A 17405-nucleotide genomic window follows, 5' to 3' on the forward strand; every position below is an offset into this window, starting at 1 on the left:
CAAGAGTGGCAGCGTCGGGGCGGCTGCGTGGTTGCTGCCCTTGCAAGTGGGGAGCGCCGCTGGACCCCGTGCTACTTTCCCGGAGTAGCGCGCAGCAGAAGGTAAGTGGGGAAAGCCCCCATGTTGTATTGCATCATTGGTGCCTTTTGACGGGGGTGGGGTGGGGGGTGGGGATGGTTCCATGCTTTGGAGGCTTAGGGGCTCAGATTCAGTCTCTGGCATCTCTGTTTAAAGGATCAGGTAGCAGCTGTTGGGACAGACCTCTGCCAGAAGCTCGGCTAGCCAGAGTAAACAAAACTGACTTTGTTAGGCCCGTGGACTGACTGTGTATAAGGCCCCTTTGTGATTTTCGTCTCTTCCTTTGGTATCCGATGTTAAGCATTTCAGTGAATGGCTAGTTCACACATACTGTCTTCTAGGTCCTGGCCTACAAAATGCCAGCGTGATAGAACCGTAAAAATACTGTGCCAGTGAGACACCAGTTAAAATCCCATTTCTTCCATAAACTGATTAATCCTGATTAATTGCAGTTAGTTTAAGCTATGGTTCTATTTAGTTATTTTCTGCTAGATTAGATTTCTAGATTGCTGTCCCCAACGCAACAAGCTCAGAGCAGTTGACAACGTTTACGCTTTCATTAAAATCAGTACAGCGATAAACCATAAACAAGATACAACAATGGCACCTTCAATACACCCAGCAAAGGGTGGAACAGTCTAGATTTAATGGAGCAGTTGATGGAGAAAACTAAACAAAGGAGGAGGGAAGGGGAAAATGAAGAGAAGGGAAGGAAAGGAAAGGAAGGCCACAAAAAATGGATAAAGACCATTACTGCCTTCAACCATTTAGACTTGGCGGAGCAGCTCCTTCTTAGGGCGTTTCCCCACTTACCTGGGTGAGTGGTTGCTGCGCGCTACTCCCAGTGCACGTCGTTTCTGGTGCGCTCCCAGGCTTCCCCACGACCATCAAAAGGCGCCGTTTGGAGGAGCGCCAGGAATGACGCACGCTGAGGGGGCGCAACAGAGGCAGCATCGGGGCGGCTGTGTTGTCGCCGCCCCTGTAGTGCGGAGTGCTGGGGGACCCCGCGCTACTTGCGGAGAGTAGCTCGCAGTGGCAGGTAAGTGGGGAAACGACCTTACAGGCCCTGCAGAATTGGGATATTGAACTAACTTTAGTGAGGGCAGCAGAAGATCAAAATTAACTAGTAACTGCTCACAAAGCGTGACTTGTATGGCTCCGACAAGCCCAGAATCTCAGAATCAAAGCAGGGTCAGCCATCCTGAGAGACCACAGAGAAATGTCCAGGTGTCAGACCCCGGGCCCAGTTCCCCCTTGCTACAGCTCCACGCCACCCCCAACAGTCAGGCTCAGGCCTGATACTAGGTCAAATTGATTGCCATTTGATTACACTTTACAGCCCCATCCCCACAACCAGAAGCTGTTCTCTTAGCCCCCCTTTTGTATCTTCTCAGGCATGAGGGGTGACCCAGGCTTCAAGGGAATGCCAGGTAAAGACGGGCTTCCAGGTGATCCAGGTTTCCCTGGTCCAAAAGGTGAAAAAGGACATCGAGGTGAGTGTTGGACAGGCTGAGAAAGGGCATGCTAGTTTTGGGGATGGACAAAGACAATCCTGGGGGAGGGGAAAGAAGGCTGCATGTATCGGTGTTCATCTTGTATCTTTTATTCTATTTCCCCACATTATAATTTTTTTTTAATATGGGAAATTTTCATGGAAGTTTTGAAATCACCAGGACTGTGTTCAAAGGGAAATGTAGACTTGAGATAAAAGGAACATACAATAGACTTTTTACCTTACAGCACAATAGAACATACAATTTCCCTGTGTTCAAAGGGAAATGTAGACTTGAGATAAAAGGAACATACAAAAGGAACATACACTTGGCTCTAAATGTAACAGTGTGAATATATCTAAATATGGCTCCCACCTCACCATCTGCCTTCCAGAGACCAACCCAAACCCCCAGCATCAAAAGCCACCTGAATGTGGACTCGATTGTTTGGTTAATAGTTTGTTGGAAGCCCCGGCTAATGGGTTGGGTGCCCACCGCTTCCAAGGAGGCTTCCCAGTAGCTTGTGGAGGCCCCAGGAAGCCCCCATTGGACTTAATGGACTTATGCCATCGGCATAACCGGGGCAACACTGGTTGCCTCCTCTCCCAACCTGGACTGCCCCCACTGCGCTGGCGTCGGGGGCACAGGGATGCTGGCGCAGTGTTCAGCACCACGTTCTACCACCGGGGAGGCCCGTGGCTGCCACACATAGGTGAATTAACCCCTGCAGCAGTGGCAGTTAAGAGCTCGTGTATCTAATCTGGAGGAACTGGGTTTGATTCCCAGCTGTGCCGCCTGAGCTGTGCAGGCTTCTCTGGGGAATTCAGATTAGCCTGGGCACTCCCACACACGCCAGCTGGGTGACCTTGGGCTAGTCACAGCTTCTCAGAGCTCTCTCAGCCCCACCTACCTCACAGGGTGTTTGTTGTGAGGGGGGAAGGGCAAGGAGATTGTCAGCCCCTTTGAGTCTCCTGCAGGAGAGAAAGGGGGGATATACATCCAAACTCTTCTTCTTCTTCTGCTTTTGCACAAGTGCCCCATGGAGGACAGATCCACTGGCACAGCCTCACACCACTCCCAACAATTGATCCCCCCCCCCCTTTGGATGGGGCCGTAAGTCAGACATCCTCTAAACAGCTCCTCTGGCTGCTTTGTGATATCGAAAAATTCCGTATACAAAGGCGAAGAAAAGCCAGAAGGAGGGAGAGGGAATGTCAGGACTGGGCTGAAATTTTGGGGCTCTCCCTGCGAACTTCTTGTCGTCTTGCCGGGTCCCTCATTGCGTGCCCATTTCTTTTCTTTTTTCCAAATTGAATAGTTTATTAACATGGTAATTGTCTCTGTAACATGTGCACACAAGCACACTTTGAATGATCTGCCTTTGAAAAAAAATGTTTTTAATATGCTGAGACGGGGAAGGGGGAAATTAAACACAAATCCTATAGAATGTCATAATTCTAGGCAATTATGTCCACATCACTTACAAAGCTATTGCCAAATCTTTCCAAGGGAAGCAAAACGGAGGAGGAGGAGGAGGAGGAGGAGGAGGAGGAGGAGGAGGAGGAGGAGGAGGAGGAGGAGGAGGAGGAATTGGGTGGGGTGGAGGGGGTTCAACAGTGGCTATAGCAGAGCTCTCAATATGAGAAAGCTGACATCATGTGGACCTTTTGCGGTGAAATTTGTCATTGCAAAATATAGGAAGGAGGTTATTGATGGGGAGGGAAAGAAGGTGGCAATGGGAAATGGGCTTTGCAGAGTCAGTCCCCCCCCCCCCCAGTATTTTGTGCAGGCTGGTCATTGCGTGTCCATTTCTATGCAGGTGCCCCCGGCCTGCAAGGGCCTCCAGGCTGGACAAAGAGGCCCGACCATCTCACAGCACCTCCTGGAGAAATGGGACTGCCAGGAATTGACGGCATCCCTGCATCTAACGGGGATCCTGGGTTTCAGGGATCACCCGGAGCGCAAGGTAAAAAGTGATCCTTGCTTGCATGCCCCAAGGGTAAGGGCCACAAAGTGGATAGATTTAAAAGGGGCTTGGACAATTTTATGGAGGAGAAGTCGATTTATGGCTACCAATCTTGATCCTCCTAGATCTCAGATTGCAAATGCCTTAGAAGACCAGGTGCTCAGGAGCAGCAGCAGCAGCAGAAGGCCATTGCTTTCACATCCTGCATTTGAGCTCCCAAAGGCACCTGGTGGGCCACTGCGAGTAGCAGAGAGCTGGACTAGATGGACTCTGGTCTGATCCTGCAGGCTAGTTCTTATGTTCTTATGAAGTGGTAAGGGCTGTCCTTAAGAGGCAGTTGTTTGAGCAGCTGTGAAGTTGCATCCTTAACTCTTCCTCATGAGGACAAAAACTTAGGCTCATCAGTGGTCCTCGAAAGCAAACGCCGGAGCTTCTTGTCTTCAGGGAAGGGGGTCAGATTCAGGTTGTCGAGGTTGCCAGTCGCCGCTAGAGAAGGAAAAGATCCGAGCCCTGATCATCTCCAGTGAAAGACTCTCCGGTAGCCAGCGTTGGAAGAGACCTTTGATTGCTTTGAGGGGAAAAGCCAGATCCTTGCTGAAGCTCCGAGCTGGTGGGACAGCAATAATGGAAAATTCAGAACTTTGAATACAAACCAACCGAGACTGGTCAGATGTTTTAACATTCTGAACGCTAACTTGAGTTAGAACCGGCTGGTATTGCAAATCATCAGCATTTCTACCAAGGTGGAATTCACTACTACCAACAGGGAAATATCCTGAGAAATTAGAGCACTGGGGTGCTGTGTGGTTTCCAGGCTGTATGGCCGTGTTCTAGCAGCATTCTCTCCTGACGTTTCGCCTGCATCTGTGGCTGGCATCCTCTGAAGATCCTCTGAAGATGCCAGCCACAGATGCAGGCGAAACGTCAGGAGAGAATGCTGCTAGAACATGGTCATACAGCCCGGAAACCACACAGCACTCCAGTGATTCCGGCCGTGAAAGCCTTCGACAATAAATTAGAACACTATTTTCATCTCTCCCAAACTGATGCTCAGACTCATCTTGGTATGGAAAATGCCCAAAAATGGACTGGGTGCTACTCTTTGTGGTCCAGTGACTGTATTAGAAGCCCTACCTGTAAGTCTTAGGGGGGGGAGGGCGGGTTGGGTGGGATCATTGCATCAAGCCGTGTTGCAGCTGGGATGGCTGGTCCTAGTAGCCATGAGAACTGTTGCTTGTTGCTCTGGTGAGTAAGATGGGAATATCTGAATGAAGCCTAACAACAGTTATTATTTGCCAACAGGTCCCAAAGGGAAGGCAGGCAGACCTGGCCAGATGGGATCCAGTGGGTTCCCTGGGGCAACCGGTATGGTAGGAGATCCTGGGTCTCCAGGAAGTCCAGGGTCACAGGGACCAGAAGGTGAGTGCTGTTTGCATGACCTAATACAGTGATGGCGAACCTTTTCGAGACCGAGTGCCCAAATTGCAACCCCAAACCCACTTGTTTATCGCAAAGTGCCAACAGGGCAATTTAACCCGAATACTGAGGTTTTAGTTTAGAAAAAACGGTTGGCTCCGAGGCATGCTTTACTCGGGAGTAAGCTTGGTGGTAGTCGGTGGCTTTGCTTTGAAGCAACCATGGAACTCTTCGGATCACAACCTTAGGAGGGTTTACTCAGAAGCAAGCCCCGTTGCCAGCAACCAAGGTTACTCCCAGGTAAAGGATCGCGCTTTAGTTCTTCACATGAAAATCTGTGGGGTTTAACAGCGCTTAACAGGGTTACCTACACTGCTTCCCCAAAACTAGGTCTTAGGTTTAATGCTAATAATCGAGCCCAGCGGCCCAAGCCAGCCTAGATGTGTGTGTGTGGGGGGGGGGGGGGCGATTTCCCCCCTACATGACGAACTCTGCACGTGCCCACAGACAGGGCTCTGAGTGCCACCTCTGGCACCTGTGCCATAGGTTCGCCACCACTGACCTAATATAACCTTGCCCTGACCTGGATGGTCCAGGCTAGCCTGATCTTATCAGACCTTGTAAGCTAAGCAGGATCACTTGTGGTTGATATTTGGATGGGAGTCCATCATGGAAGCCCCAGGTTGCTATGCAGAGGCAGGCAATGGCAAACTAATGGTTAGTCTTTTGACTTGAAAATGCTACAGGGTTGCCGTTAAGTCAGCTGCGATGACAGTCCTTTCTACACGCAATATTGTCTTGTTCCCTTGCATATGGACCCTTCCTCACGTTTCCCAGCCTAATATGAATATAAAGCCTCCAAATGTCCCTGAAGTCTTCCTGACCTTGATTCTTCAGTCCAGCTTAATGTCAGAATCCCCAAAACACACACAAACTCTTCTTGAAGAACAGCAGCTTTAATGGTTTAGGACCGTGGTGGCGAACCTTTGGCACTCCAGATGTTATGGACTACAATTCCCATCAGCCCCTGCCAGCATGGCCAATTGGCCATGCTGGCAGGGGCTGATGGGAATTGTAGTCCATAACATCTGGAGTGCCAAAGGTTCGCCACCATTGGTTTAGGATCTTCCCTAGCCAAAGCCAAGACTGAGAAAAGCCTGCGCAAACTCCAATAGTTAAAACAACTGGCAGCCTAAGCAGCTAAGTGTTAGGAGATAACATAAGATGGGCAAGCAATGACCTTGGACACCACCTGGTGCTACTCCACATTCTACAGCAACAGCAAAAAGACAGTTAGAAATGCAGTAACCCATGCCATCCTCCCCCCAGTGCATTGAAACAGCAGCATAAGCAGAATCCCAAACTACAGGCCTCCTGACGTTCAGGAACCGTCATCATGTCCATTTAGAAATGTGTCCCCAGCGCTGGTCCTTTCCGCTTTCAGAGTTTTCCCAGTTTGCTTCCAGGCCCACTCAAAGTTCTGGGCTTAACTTAGGACCAGATGGTATCAAAAAGATCCCACGTGAATGTGCCTGTCCTAGGCCATTATTTGATACGGCCACTTTCTAAATTAGGTGAGTCGGCTACCAAGAGTCGGGCCGTCTCCGTGGTAGGACTGCATAGTTGAATTTCTTAGGTTGTTTAACCTGCTATATTGTTAATGTTTTACACTGTTTGAAATTATGTTTGTAAGCTGTTTTGAAGATGCAGGAAAGGTAGGATATATTTCTTTTTAAAAGAAATATATCCTACCTGAGAGAGCACATCCACCTATATATTCCTGCCCGGGTGATCAGAGGGGGAGCCACCTGGTTGTCCCTCCCCCAATCTGAGGTAATGGGGGAGGCAACCTGGAGGGCCTTCTCACAGTGGCTTCTGCGTTGTGGAATGCCCTCCCTCCAGAGGTTTGCTGGGTGCCGACTCTCTGGGAGTTTGTTCTCTTCACCCAAGTGTTTGGCTGTGGCATAGGGCAGGTAATACATGCAAACAGATTAGAATAGAATAGAGTAATTTTATCGCTGTGTTTAAATTCTAATTTAATGGGGTTTGTTTGTATAGGTTGTAAGATGTAATTATGTTGTGCACCGCCCAGAGCCCTTCGGGGGTTGGTCGGTATATAAAACCCATAAATGAATGAATGAATGAATGAATGAATGAATGAATGAATGAATGAATGAATGAATGAATGAATGAATGAATGAATGAATGAATAAGAATAAAACAAATCAATATTTTAGAATCTGGCCGAATACAGTTTAGTGCAATTTGTGCAGACTTCAAGTAAGGAATCTGTCCTCTATGATCAGAGATACACTGCAACTTAATCCTATATCAGGCTTTTTGCTTTCGTAGGCAGGCATCACAAATGGGTTGGTCGGTCCCACAAGCCCTCACTGGGCCACCATCCGTGGCTGCGTTCAGCTGGGTGACCAGACATTCTGTAGTCCCCCATGACTTCTTCAAGGGCCCCTTCCGCACGCGCAAAATAATGCATTTTCAAACCACTTTCACAACTGTTTGCAAGTGGATTTTCCCATTCCACACAGCTTCAAAGAGCACTGAAAGCAGTTTGAAAGTTCATTATTCTGCATGTGCAGAAGGAGCCAAGGACACTTTGGTTCTGGCAGCAGCCTGATGACAGAATGATTCCTGGCCCTATCCTTGCATGAGGTGCTAGAAGGGACTGCACCATTTTAGACTGAGGCGGGGGATGCCCCTTTGGAGTGTTTCATGGTTTGGAAGTAAGAAGGCTAGCAGATCAAGGAGAGTGTTTCTAGTTCAGCCTCATCCTTGCCTTCTAGATTTCTACTTGTAGAGAGTGAATGCACGAGACCTGGAAACGGTGCTTCCTGCCTGCAGTCTGAATACCATCTATTCTTGTCTGGTCCCAGTTCTCTTGTCTCGTTAATACTTCATTGTCCTGCAAGTTTAAACTAGATGTGAGCCTGAATGGTGTTTGGAAAGACACAGTGATAGGATTTTTCCCCCTTTTGGACCTGGGAAAGGGTCAGGAAAAAGAGGGCACGAGCAGCATCAACACAGTGCCGGGAAAGAAGGGGTTGGGTGGCGGCAGCACAATTTGTGCCAACTGCCCCGTCCGTGCTAGCCCCCAGCCTGCCAGCATCACAGGATCTGACCCTTTTTTTCCTCTCCCAGGCACCCCTGGGAGGCCAGGCCCTTCCGGCTTGCCCGGGATGGCCGGCCGCGAAGGCATGGCCGTCGGCTACACACACCCCTGGTGAAGCTAATGCCAGTCGAACAGATCCCATATGCCGTGCTCCCCGGCATGAGCAAGCTCTGGGAAGGCTACAGCTTGTTGTACGTGGAGGGCCAAGAGAAGGCACACAACCAGGACCTCGGTAAGCAAACCAGAGCCTGCGGGGCAAACTCCGGCCCAGTTGGAGAGGGTTGTTCTGATGAGAACAGAGGGTGAAAAAGAGTTGCTGCATGGTAAAGTTGCTGAGCTTTGCGCAGAAGATGAGGCTGGGTGCAATGCCAGAGGCTTTGTGATTTCTAAAAGAATAGGGAGAAAAAGCCTCCGTTTTAAGACTTTCTCCCATGGGGGACAGAAAACGTGTATGGAAGAGACACAGAAATAAGAACATAAGAACAAGCCAGCTGGATGTAGACTCTTCACAGAGTCCAGGTTCTAGGTCCAGCTCTCTTGCTACTGCGCGAGTGGCTCCACCAGGTGCCTTTTAAGCTTCACAGGCAGGATGTGAAAGCAATGGCCATTCATGCGCTTTTGCTCCCAAGCACCTGGTTCTGCTAAGGCATTTGCAATCTGAAAGGATCAAGTTGGGTCCAAGATTGGTAGCCGTAGATCGACTTCTCCTCCATAAATCTGTCCAAGCCCCTTTTAAAGCTATCCAGGTTAGTGGCCATCATCACCTCCTGTGGCAGCATCTTCCAAACACCAAAGGACTGTAGACAAAGAAAACAACAGTGTCTAATGAGACCGAGCTGGCCTTAGTCAGGGGTGGGCAATTATTTTTTCCATGGGGCCACATAAGAAACAGAAAAATATTGTGGGAGGGTCAATAAAGGGTAAGCAGGGCGAGATGCTTAAAGCCTTCGCTATGAAGCCGGGCAGCCAAGGCAAACCCGGGGTTTCTGCTGGATCTCTTCAAAGACTTAGCACTCCTCTCAGCTGAGCAGGGGCGAGGCCCGGCTTTTGGAAAGCCCCGCAGAAGCTGGCAAGCTGCCAAGGCAACCGGCTTCTGTGGGGCTTTTCAAAGACGCCTAAGCCCCCCAGCACGACAGGGGCTGATCAGGGGCCATTAACCGCAGGCCGGATATGGCCTGGCGCGGGTCGTGATAACGTCTTTGGTGTCCGCCTTAGATCCCAATCGGGCCCGCTTCACTCAGGGCCTCCAGGGCCAAATCCTTCAAGTCACAAACAAGGAGACAAGGGCCTAAAACGTTTTGCCCTGAGACGAGACACTCTCACTTCTGCCTTAAAGGCTGATAATAAGGAGGGAAGTGGAAGTCGGCCCAGTTCTCATTTAGCTGGCAGGCAGGCTGCCAAGATCCCCCTCTCCTGCCCCCAAGCCATAGCCTCTGACGCAGTGGTTCTCAACCTGTGGGTCATGATCTCCTTTGGGGCCTAACGACCACTTCTCCTTGTGTGGGTTGCCTCTAAGACTCTCTTGCATCAGTGTTCTCCATCTGTAAAATGGATAAATGTTAGGATTGGGGGTCACCACAACATGAGGAACTGTATTAAAGGGTCGCGGCATTAGGAAGGTTGAGAACCACTGCTCTGACGCGATAACCCTGCCTAGTGGCGTAGGAGGTTAAGAGCTCATGTATCTAATCTGGAGGAACCCGGGTTTGATTCTCAGCTCTGGCTGCCTGAGCTGTGGAGCCTTATCTGGGGAATTCAGATTAGCCTGTGCACTCTCAATGCACGCCAGCTGGGTGACCTTGGGCTAGTCACAGCTTCTTGGAGCTCTCTCAGCCCCACCTACCTCACAGGGTGTTTGTTGTGAGGGGGGAAGGGCAAAGAGATTGTAAGCCCCTTTGAGTCTCCTGCAGGAGAGAAAGGGGGGATATAAATCCAAACTCCTCCTCCTCCCTCTTCCCCTCCTCTTCTCCTCCCTCCTCGGCCCATCCCTCCTCTTCTCCTCCCTCCTCTTCTTCTTCTTCTTCTTCTTCTTCTTCTTCTTCTTCTTCTTCTTCTTCTTCTTCTTCTTCTTCTTCTTCTTCTTCTTCTTCTTCTTCCGTTTCTGCAATGGAGCTTTATTTTGCTTTATGGTGTGTTGTGACTTGGGGAGGTACTGGTGCCGAACTCAGGTGAGCTTGGTCCCCTGACTACAGCCCATCCGCCCATATCACCTGGTGTGGTTCTGCCAAATTTCTGCAAGCACCCACACAGCCCTTTGCAGTCTTTGGAGCCATAAAGGAACTTGCCTCGTGTCTTTTTTCTCCCCCCCCCCCCCAGGTTTTGCTGGCTCCTGCCTGCCTCGCTTCAGCACCATGCCTTTTATTTATTGCAACATCAACGAAGTGTGCTACTACGCCAGCCGCAATGACAAGTCTTACTGGCTCTCCACCACCGCCCCCATCCCCATGATGCCGGTCAGCAGCTTCCAGATCCCCCAGTACATCAGCCGCTGCTCAGTGTGCGAAGCTCCTTCCCAAGCAGTGGCTGTTCACAGCCAGGACATCACCATCCCGCAGTGCCCAGAGGGCTGGCGCAGTCTCTGGATCGGATATTCCTTCCTCATGGTAAGGACCAAAGACGCACGACTTAGAGGTGGGAATAATTGGGCTCAGGGCTTCCATTTGCTTTTCCCAAAAGGACAAAGAGCAGCTTTGGGGGAAGGAAGGGAGATCCTAAAGCAATGATGGTGAACCTATGGCACGGGTGCCAGAGGTGGCACTCGGAGCCCTCTCTGTGGGCATGCATACACCGAGTTTGACATGTGGGGGGTGGAAAATCACCCCCCCACACACACACATCTAGGCTGGCCTGGGCCACTGAGCACGGCATGCACGCACCACGGTGAGCAGGGAGGACACAGCTGGCAGGCCTGGTGCCTGTGCTCCGGGTGGCTGCTACCTTGGGAGCTTAGAGGAGGCAAAGAGATGCTAGAGAGGCACTGGTGAGCGGTGCATGTGGGGACTTGCTGGGAGGCTTAGCAGGCTGGCCCCCCCTGCCTCGAGCGGGTGAAGGGTGGAGGAAGAGGGAGCCTGAACCAGTTTTTTTCTAAACTTCTGCAAACCTCTCAGCATTCAGGTTAAATCTCCGGTTGTGGCTGGCACTTCTATGCATAACAACTGGGGGTTTGGGCTTGCAATTCTTAGGCACCTCGGGCTTAAAAAAAAAGACTGGCACATCCCACTGTCCTAAAGTAAGTAACATTGTAAATTTTAGTCAATTGGTTTTAACATAATTTGCATTTTACCACTTTTTATATGCCATTAAAGGTATTGTATTTGTATTTGTATTTGTAAGTAAGAAACATGTAATTTAATACCGTGCTTCCCCGAAAATAAGACAAGGTCTTATATTAATTTTTGCTGGAAAAGATGCATTAGGGCTTATTTTCAGGGGATGTCTTACTTTTTGCACCCAGGGGCATAACTCCCAGGGGGTGGGGGTGTTACGGGGGTGGGCGGGGGCAGGCAGGGGCACAGGGTGGGGGGTTGTCAGGGGAATCTGTAACGGGCCCATGTAATTTAATACCGTGCTTCCCCGAAAATAAGACAAGGTCTTCTATTAATTTTTGCTGGAAAAGATGCATTAGGGCATTGGGGACTACTGCTGTAGAGAAATGTGTCATAGTTCTCTAGTTTAAAGTCAGCTTTGTTGTACATTATCATGGAGACTTTTTGACTTAGAGCATCAGACAGTAATGCTGAGAAGTTTTGTTCTCCACTTTTCCTTGGGATTCCCTTTAGTCCCTTTTTATAGCCAATGAAATACTTTATTTTTATATTAGTTGTAAATTCAAACCCTTGATGTGCATTAACTTCAAGTCCACCAAGATGCAGCGATGCACTCACACTCTCAGCCTCACGCCAGGGGAGGACCTTAAAACTTCCACACCATCAAAGAGTTTGCATTTGCGCTATGAATCTATCTATCTATCTATCTATCTATCTATCTATCTATCTATCTATTCTATCTATCTATCTATCTATCTATCGCATTCATCCATCCATCCATCTATCCATATCCTATCCATCTATCCATCTATCCATCCATATCTATCCATCTATCCAATCTAATATCCATCTATCCATCTATCTAGCAATCTATCCATATAGCCATCTATCGATCTATCCATCTATCCATCCATCCATCTATCCATCCATCCATCTATCCATCTATCCATCTATCCATCTATCCATCCATCCATCCATCCATCCATCCATCCATCTATCCATCATCTACCTACCTACCTACCTATCCACCTATCCATCTATCCATCTATCCATCTATCCATCTATCCATCCATCCATCCATCCATCCATCCATCCATCCATCCATCCATCCATCCATCCATCCATCCATCCATCCATCCATCCCATCCATCTAATCCATCCATCCATCTAATCCATCCATCCATCCATCTATATATCTCTCCATCTATCTATCTATTTTATTTATGGGATTTTTATAATGCCTAATCCCCCAAAGCGGGCTCTGTGTGAAGTTATTCAGAAAAGTAATTTATTGCATCATTGTCCAGTCCTATAGCATTAGTCTGTAGCATTGTCTATAGCGATCCTCTATAATATTCCTCTATAGCACAGTCTATAGCAATACTAGTCTATAGGCACTCCCTCTATAGCAGTCTATAGCACAGTCTATAGCACAGCCAGGAATTGTGAAGAGGGATCTGTAGTGCATGTATTGCATCATTGTCCAGTCTATAGCACAGCTGTAGCACAGTCTATAGCACTCCTCTATAGCACAGTCTATAGCACACAGTCTATAGCACTCCTCTATAGCAGTCTATAGCACAGTCTATAGCACAGCTAGAATTGTGAAGAGTCTGTAGTGCACGTATTGCATCATTGTCCAGTCTATAGCACAGCTGTAGCACAGTCTATAGCACTCCTCTATAGCACAGTCTATAGCACACAGTCTATAGCACTCCTCTATAGCAGTCTATAGCACAGTCTATAGCACAGCTAGAATTGTGAAGAGTCTGTAGTGCATGTATTGCATCATTGTCCAGTCTATAGCACAGCTGTAGCACAGTCTATAGCACTCCTCTTACTAGCACAGTCTCACATAGCACACACAGTCTATAAGCACTCCTCTATAGCAGTCCTATAGCACAGTCTATAGCTTACAGCTAGAATTGTGAAGGGGAGTCTGTAGTGCATGTATTGCATCATTGGTCCAGTCTATAGCACAAAGCTGTAGCACCCAGTCTATAAAGTAATTCTCTATAGCATTGACAGTCTATAGCAATTTCACAGTCTATAAAGCAACTCCTCTCCATAGCAGTCTATAGCACAGTCTATAGCACAAAGCTAGAATTGTGAAGAGTCTGTAGTAATCTGACAGTATCATCGTGTCCAGTCTTATAGCACAGCTGTAGGCAATAGTCTATAGCACTCCTCTATAAGCACAGTCTATAGCACACACAGTCTATGCTTGCACTCCTCTATAGCAGTCTATAGCACAGTCTATAGCACAGCTAGAATTGTGAAGAGTCTGTAGTGCATGTATTGCATCATTGTCCAGTCTATAGCACAGCTAGGGCCAAGCTATTACTTCCCTTATTTGCAGACACTGACTATTTATCTGACTTGCAAAAGACTGTATTTCTACTGAACAATGAAGATACACATACTTTAGAGATGACGGCCAAGTTTCTTTGTCATGTTATTATAATTTATTCTAAAATTTTGTAACTACCACTTTTATTTCGTCTTTTACCTATAAGGAATATTTTGTTATCCTTTATCTTCAATGAGATATATTATCTTCAATTGTTAATTTATTCTGGTTTTACTATGCCATTAAAGATGATGATGATGATGATGATGATGATGATGATGATGATGATGATGATGATGATGATGATGATGATGATGATGATGAATGTTACCCCATTTTTCTTATGCAGTAAACCCATCTTTCGATGTTTTCTTTCACTTGTCTTTTCTTTCAGTTCAGTTCAGTTCAGTTTTATTATGGCCATTAGGCCAGCAAAAAAGAGTAGAGAAGAACAAGAAAAAGGAAGAACAATAAACAAAAGAAAAATTGATTTTGTACAGAAATCCATGGTATAAGATCTATATTACTGTGCTTTGTCAACTTGCAGCGTTATTACGGGTCACCTTCATATGGTTCAGCCTTCCTATCCTGTAATACGATTCTTAAGCTTAATATGTGCCAGCATACAAAGAATTTAGCTACCTGGGTTGAGATATAGAAAGAAACTCAGTCTTCCAGTAAAATTCTCACAAGAGACTGGTAATCGAATTAACTATAGTTAAATTTCTGTACTGAATGAACAATGGATGAATTAAAGCCTGAATGGAACGCATGCGTCTCAAAGTGATGATCAAAAAAAGCAGGATCAGGAAAAAATTATACAACATTACCACGTGATGCTGCTAAAGTGGCATTCAATGTATTACTCCTCCTTATATTTCTAATGCCAGTACATAAAAAATACAAGTGCAACAATGCTTATTTGTATTTCTATTCCAAGTGGACTTCCTTGGAAGGAGTTTAGGGATTTTTTCTACCAAGTAAGCTGAAACAGTTCACCTCTTTGTAGTTTAGTGCACACTCAAAACAGTCCAACCGTATTAGTCCTTGCTCTTCATGTAATATTTGTATCCAAAACCATAGTCATAGGATATTATCCTGACATTTTACAAAGTTCTTATTCTTCAAGAGTATGTTGTTATTCTGTATACGTGGCTGAAATCTTACGTGAGCTCCTGCTGGAGTCCATTTAAAGGAGCCTTGTTGCAATGCGGAGAAAAATTCAGCAAGCAAAAAGTTCAGCAAGCAGAAGCTAGTCACGTAACTAAAGCTTTTCGATGCCTTCTTCAGTGCTCCGTATTTGCCATTATCCTTGTCATTCCAAATCTTGTTACTCTCTTAATGGATGTCCAATTTTTCCGGTCCGTTTTTTGACATGAATTAAAGCCTCCCTTTCCCCTTTATGGAGTTCACAATGCAATAGAATATGTAATACAGAGTCCACTTCCCCTGAGTTACAAACACATAATCTTCTATGTCGTGGGATTTTTTGAACCTACCCATTAGATTACGGATGGAAAGCGTCCAAACGGCCTCCCTAAGAAAAGAGCCCAGCTGACATTTCATTAGATGTTATATTGGACAGGTATAAGGCAGCCGAGATACCTGTCCAAGATTTTCTAATGGTTTGATGGCAATCACATCGGGTAACAAAGGGGAGATCTGTTTGTATTTCAATATTACTGTTGAGCCGTTGATAGACCAAGGCTGTTGCTCTGCAATGATCCAGTTCCAATAGTTGTACAGGATCCAAGCCAAACTGTATAAGTTTAAACGTTATTTTTTTCTAGCAGTCACTTGTCTGATTTTTAACATCTCCTTTCATGTCTGTTTCAGCACACGGCTGCCGGAGCGGAAGGCGGCGGCCAGCTGCTCGTCTCCCGGATGCCTGTCAGACTTCCGTACCGGCTAATTCGCTCATCGAACGTAACGCTACCGGTGAACCTGCCACTTCATTTCGCGTAAACAAGGTACAGCTTTTGGCTGGACTACCGGTCGTGATCAGAGCCAGCAGTTTGTGGAGCGCCCCCTCTCAGAAACCCTCAAAGCCGGACAGCTCCGGACACGGGTGAGCCGGTGCCAGGTCTGCATGAAGAACTTGTAGCCAGAGCTCCAGCCGGCGGTTGCCGATGCAGAGACTCACGTTCTTGTTCGGCTGGAGGCCAAGGAACCCACCGCCTTCTTCCAGCTCTGGTGCTGACCCCGAGGGACCCCACAAGACGACGTTTTCCCACAGTTGGGGCAGGGAGACATCGCCCTCTCGGACTTACATCTGCGTCACAAAACATGGTGCTACGTTTCTTTCGTCCCGGCTACCTCAACACGTCTTTCTTTTCCTTCCCAGTATCTGCACCTGGCTGTTCTGTCTTCTCGGTGAAATGCTGAACAGGTCGAGTAGGATTTTAGGCGAACCCAGAGGGAAAGTACTTTCCTTCAAGCCGTTCAGCAGTGCCCTCGTACGTTATGAAATGAGGCCTGACGATAATTCCACAAAAGCAATTAGGCCAGAAAAGAAAAGAAAGTCATTTCGCTTGCCTGGATACGGACGGCCTCGCCTATTTCAGCCCTAAAAGGACCAATATCAAAAACTTCCACACATGCATCAGTCTAAACGTCCATCCATCTTGTCCGGGATCTGGTTTCCCATCGTGGCCCACCAAATACTTTTGGGAAGGCCACAATTCAGGCATAAAGAGGACATGGCCCTCCTTCACTGTTGCCCCACCAGTAACTGGTATTGTGGCTATTAGGTGCTACTGGACTCTGACCTATCTCTGGTATTCAGCCGCACACTGTCTCTGAATCTGGAGATTTCATTTTCTTGTTGCGACTAACAGCCGCCATGGTGGCCCTCGCGTCAGTGTATCCGGCCTGGTGCCCTTGGGAAGTAATCTGAGGGCCAAAAAGCATGAGACCGAGGGCCTTTCCCCACTCGAAGGGATCCCCCCTATGCCGCACGCTGCTCTCAGCATGCGGCATCCCTGGTTGGCTACCTGAATTGTCATCACCAGAGCTTCATTTTCTCTTCCAGTGCCAGGGATGCCGCACGCTGAGGGGGCGCAACCATGGCAGCATCGGGGCAGCTTCGCTGTGGCCGCCCCTGTCGTGGGGAGTGCCCAAGGACCCCGCACTACTTGAAGAGAGTGGCGCAGGGCTTAAGGTAAGTGGGGAAAGGCCCATAGGGAGTTCCATGATTTTTTCTGTATAAAATCAGAAAATCCAAGTTTGGTCTTCGACGGTGCATCGTTTAAGCCTTCCACTTTATAAATTATTTTCCTGATTCCAGATAGCCCTGTGGAGTTGCTGCTTGGGGCAAACATAAAAAGTCTAGGATGTTTATTTAACTTTGGCTCTCCATTTCAGGTGTTAAAAAAACTGCAGTATGAAAGGCAGTGATGCTGCGAACGCCAAGATCGAGCGCCCAAATCCGCAACTCCAAACCCCCCGGGCTTATTTATCGCTGACAGTGCCAACATTGCAATTTAACCTGAGGCACTGAGGTTTTAGCTTAGAAAAAACGGTTATTCCAAGGCACGCATTACTTCGGGAGTAAGCTTGGTGGTAGTCGGTGGCTTTGCTTTGGAAGCAACCGCGTGAAATTACGTCGAATGGGTGACGAATCACAACCCTAGGAGAGGGTTTAGAAGCAAAAGCCTCTACGGCTAGCAACTGAGCTTACTCCCAGGTAAAGGAATTGTGCTTTTAGTTC

The 17405-nt window shown here is 47.7% G+C and overlaps 1 protein-coding gene across 1 annotated transcript in view; it reads left to right on the forward strand.

Annotated features, from left to right (window-relative positions):
• Positions 1-16745, forward strand: part of COL4A6 (collagen type IV alpha 6 chain) — a 278502-nt gene extending 261757 nt beyond the window's left edge. Inside the window, 8 exon segments of the mRNA XM_048514719.1 lie at positions 1473-1571; positions 3391-3537; positions 4840-4956; positions 8110-8183; positions 8186-8312; positions 10397-10683; positions 15533-15576; positions 15578-16745. Of these exon segments, the coding sequence (XP_048370676.1) occupies positions 1473-1571; positions 3391-3537; positions 4840-4956; positions 8110-8183; positions 8186-8312; positions 10397-10683; positions 15533-15576; positions 15578-15800 (1118 nt within the window). The 3' untranslated portion in view covers positions 15801-16745.
• Positions 16746-17405: the final 660 nt, after the last annotated feature.

This window comes from Sphaerodactylus townsendi, linkage group LG13 (assembly GCF_021028975.2).
Source record: "Sphaerodactylus townsendi isolate TG3544 linkage group LG13, MPM_Stown_v2.3, whole genome shotgun sequence".
Lineage (NCBI taxonomy): Eukaryota > Metazoa > Chordata > Lepidosauria > Squamata > Sphaerodactylidae > Sphaerodactylus > Sphaerodactylus townsendi.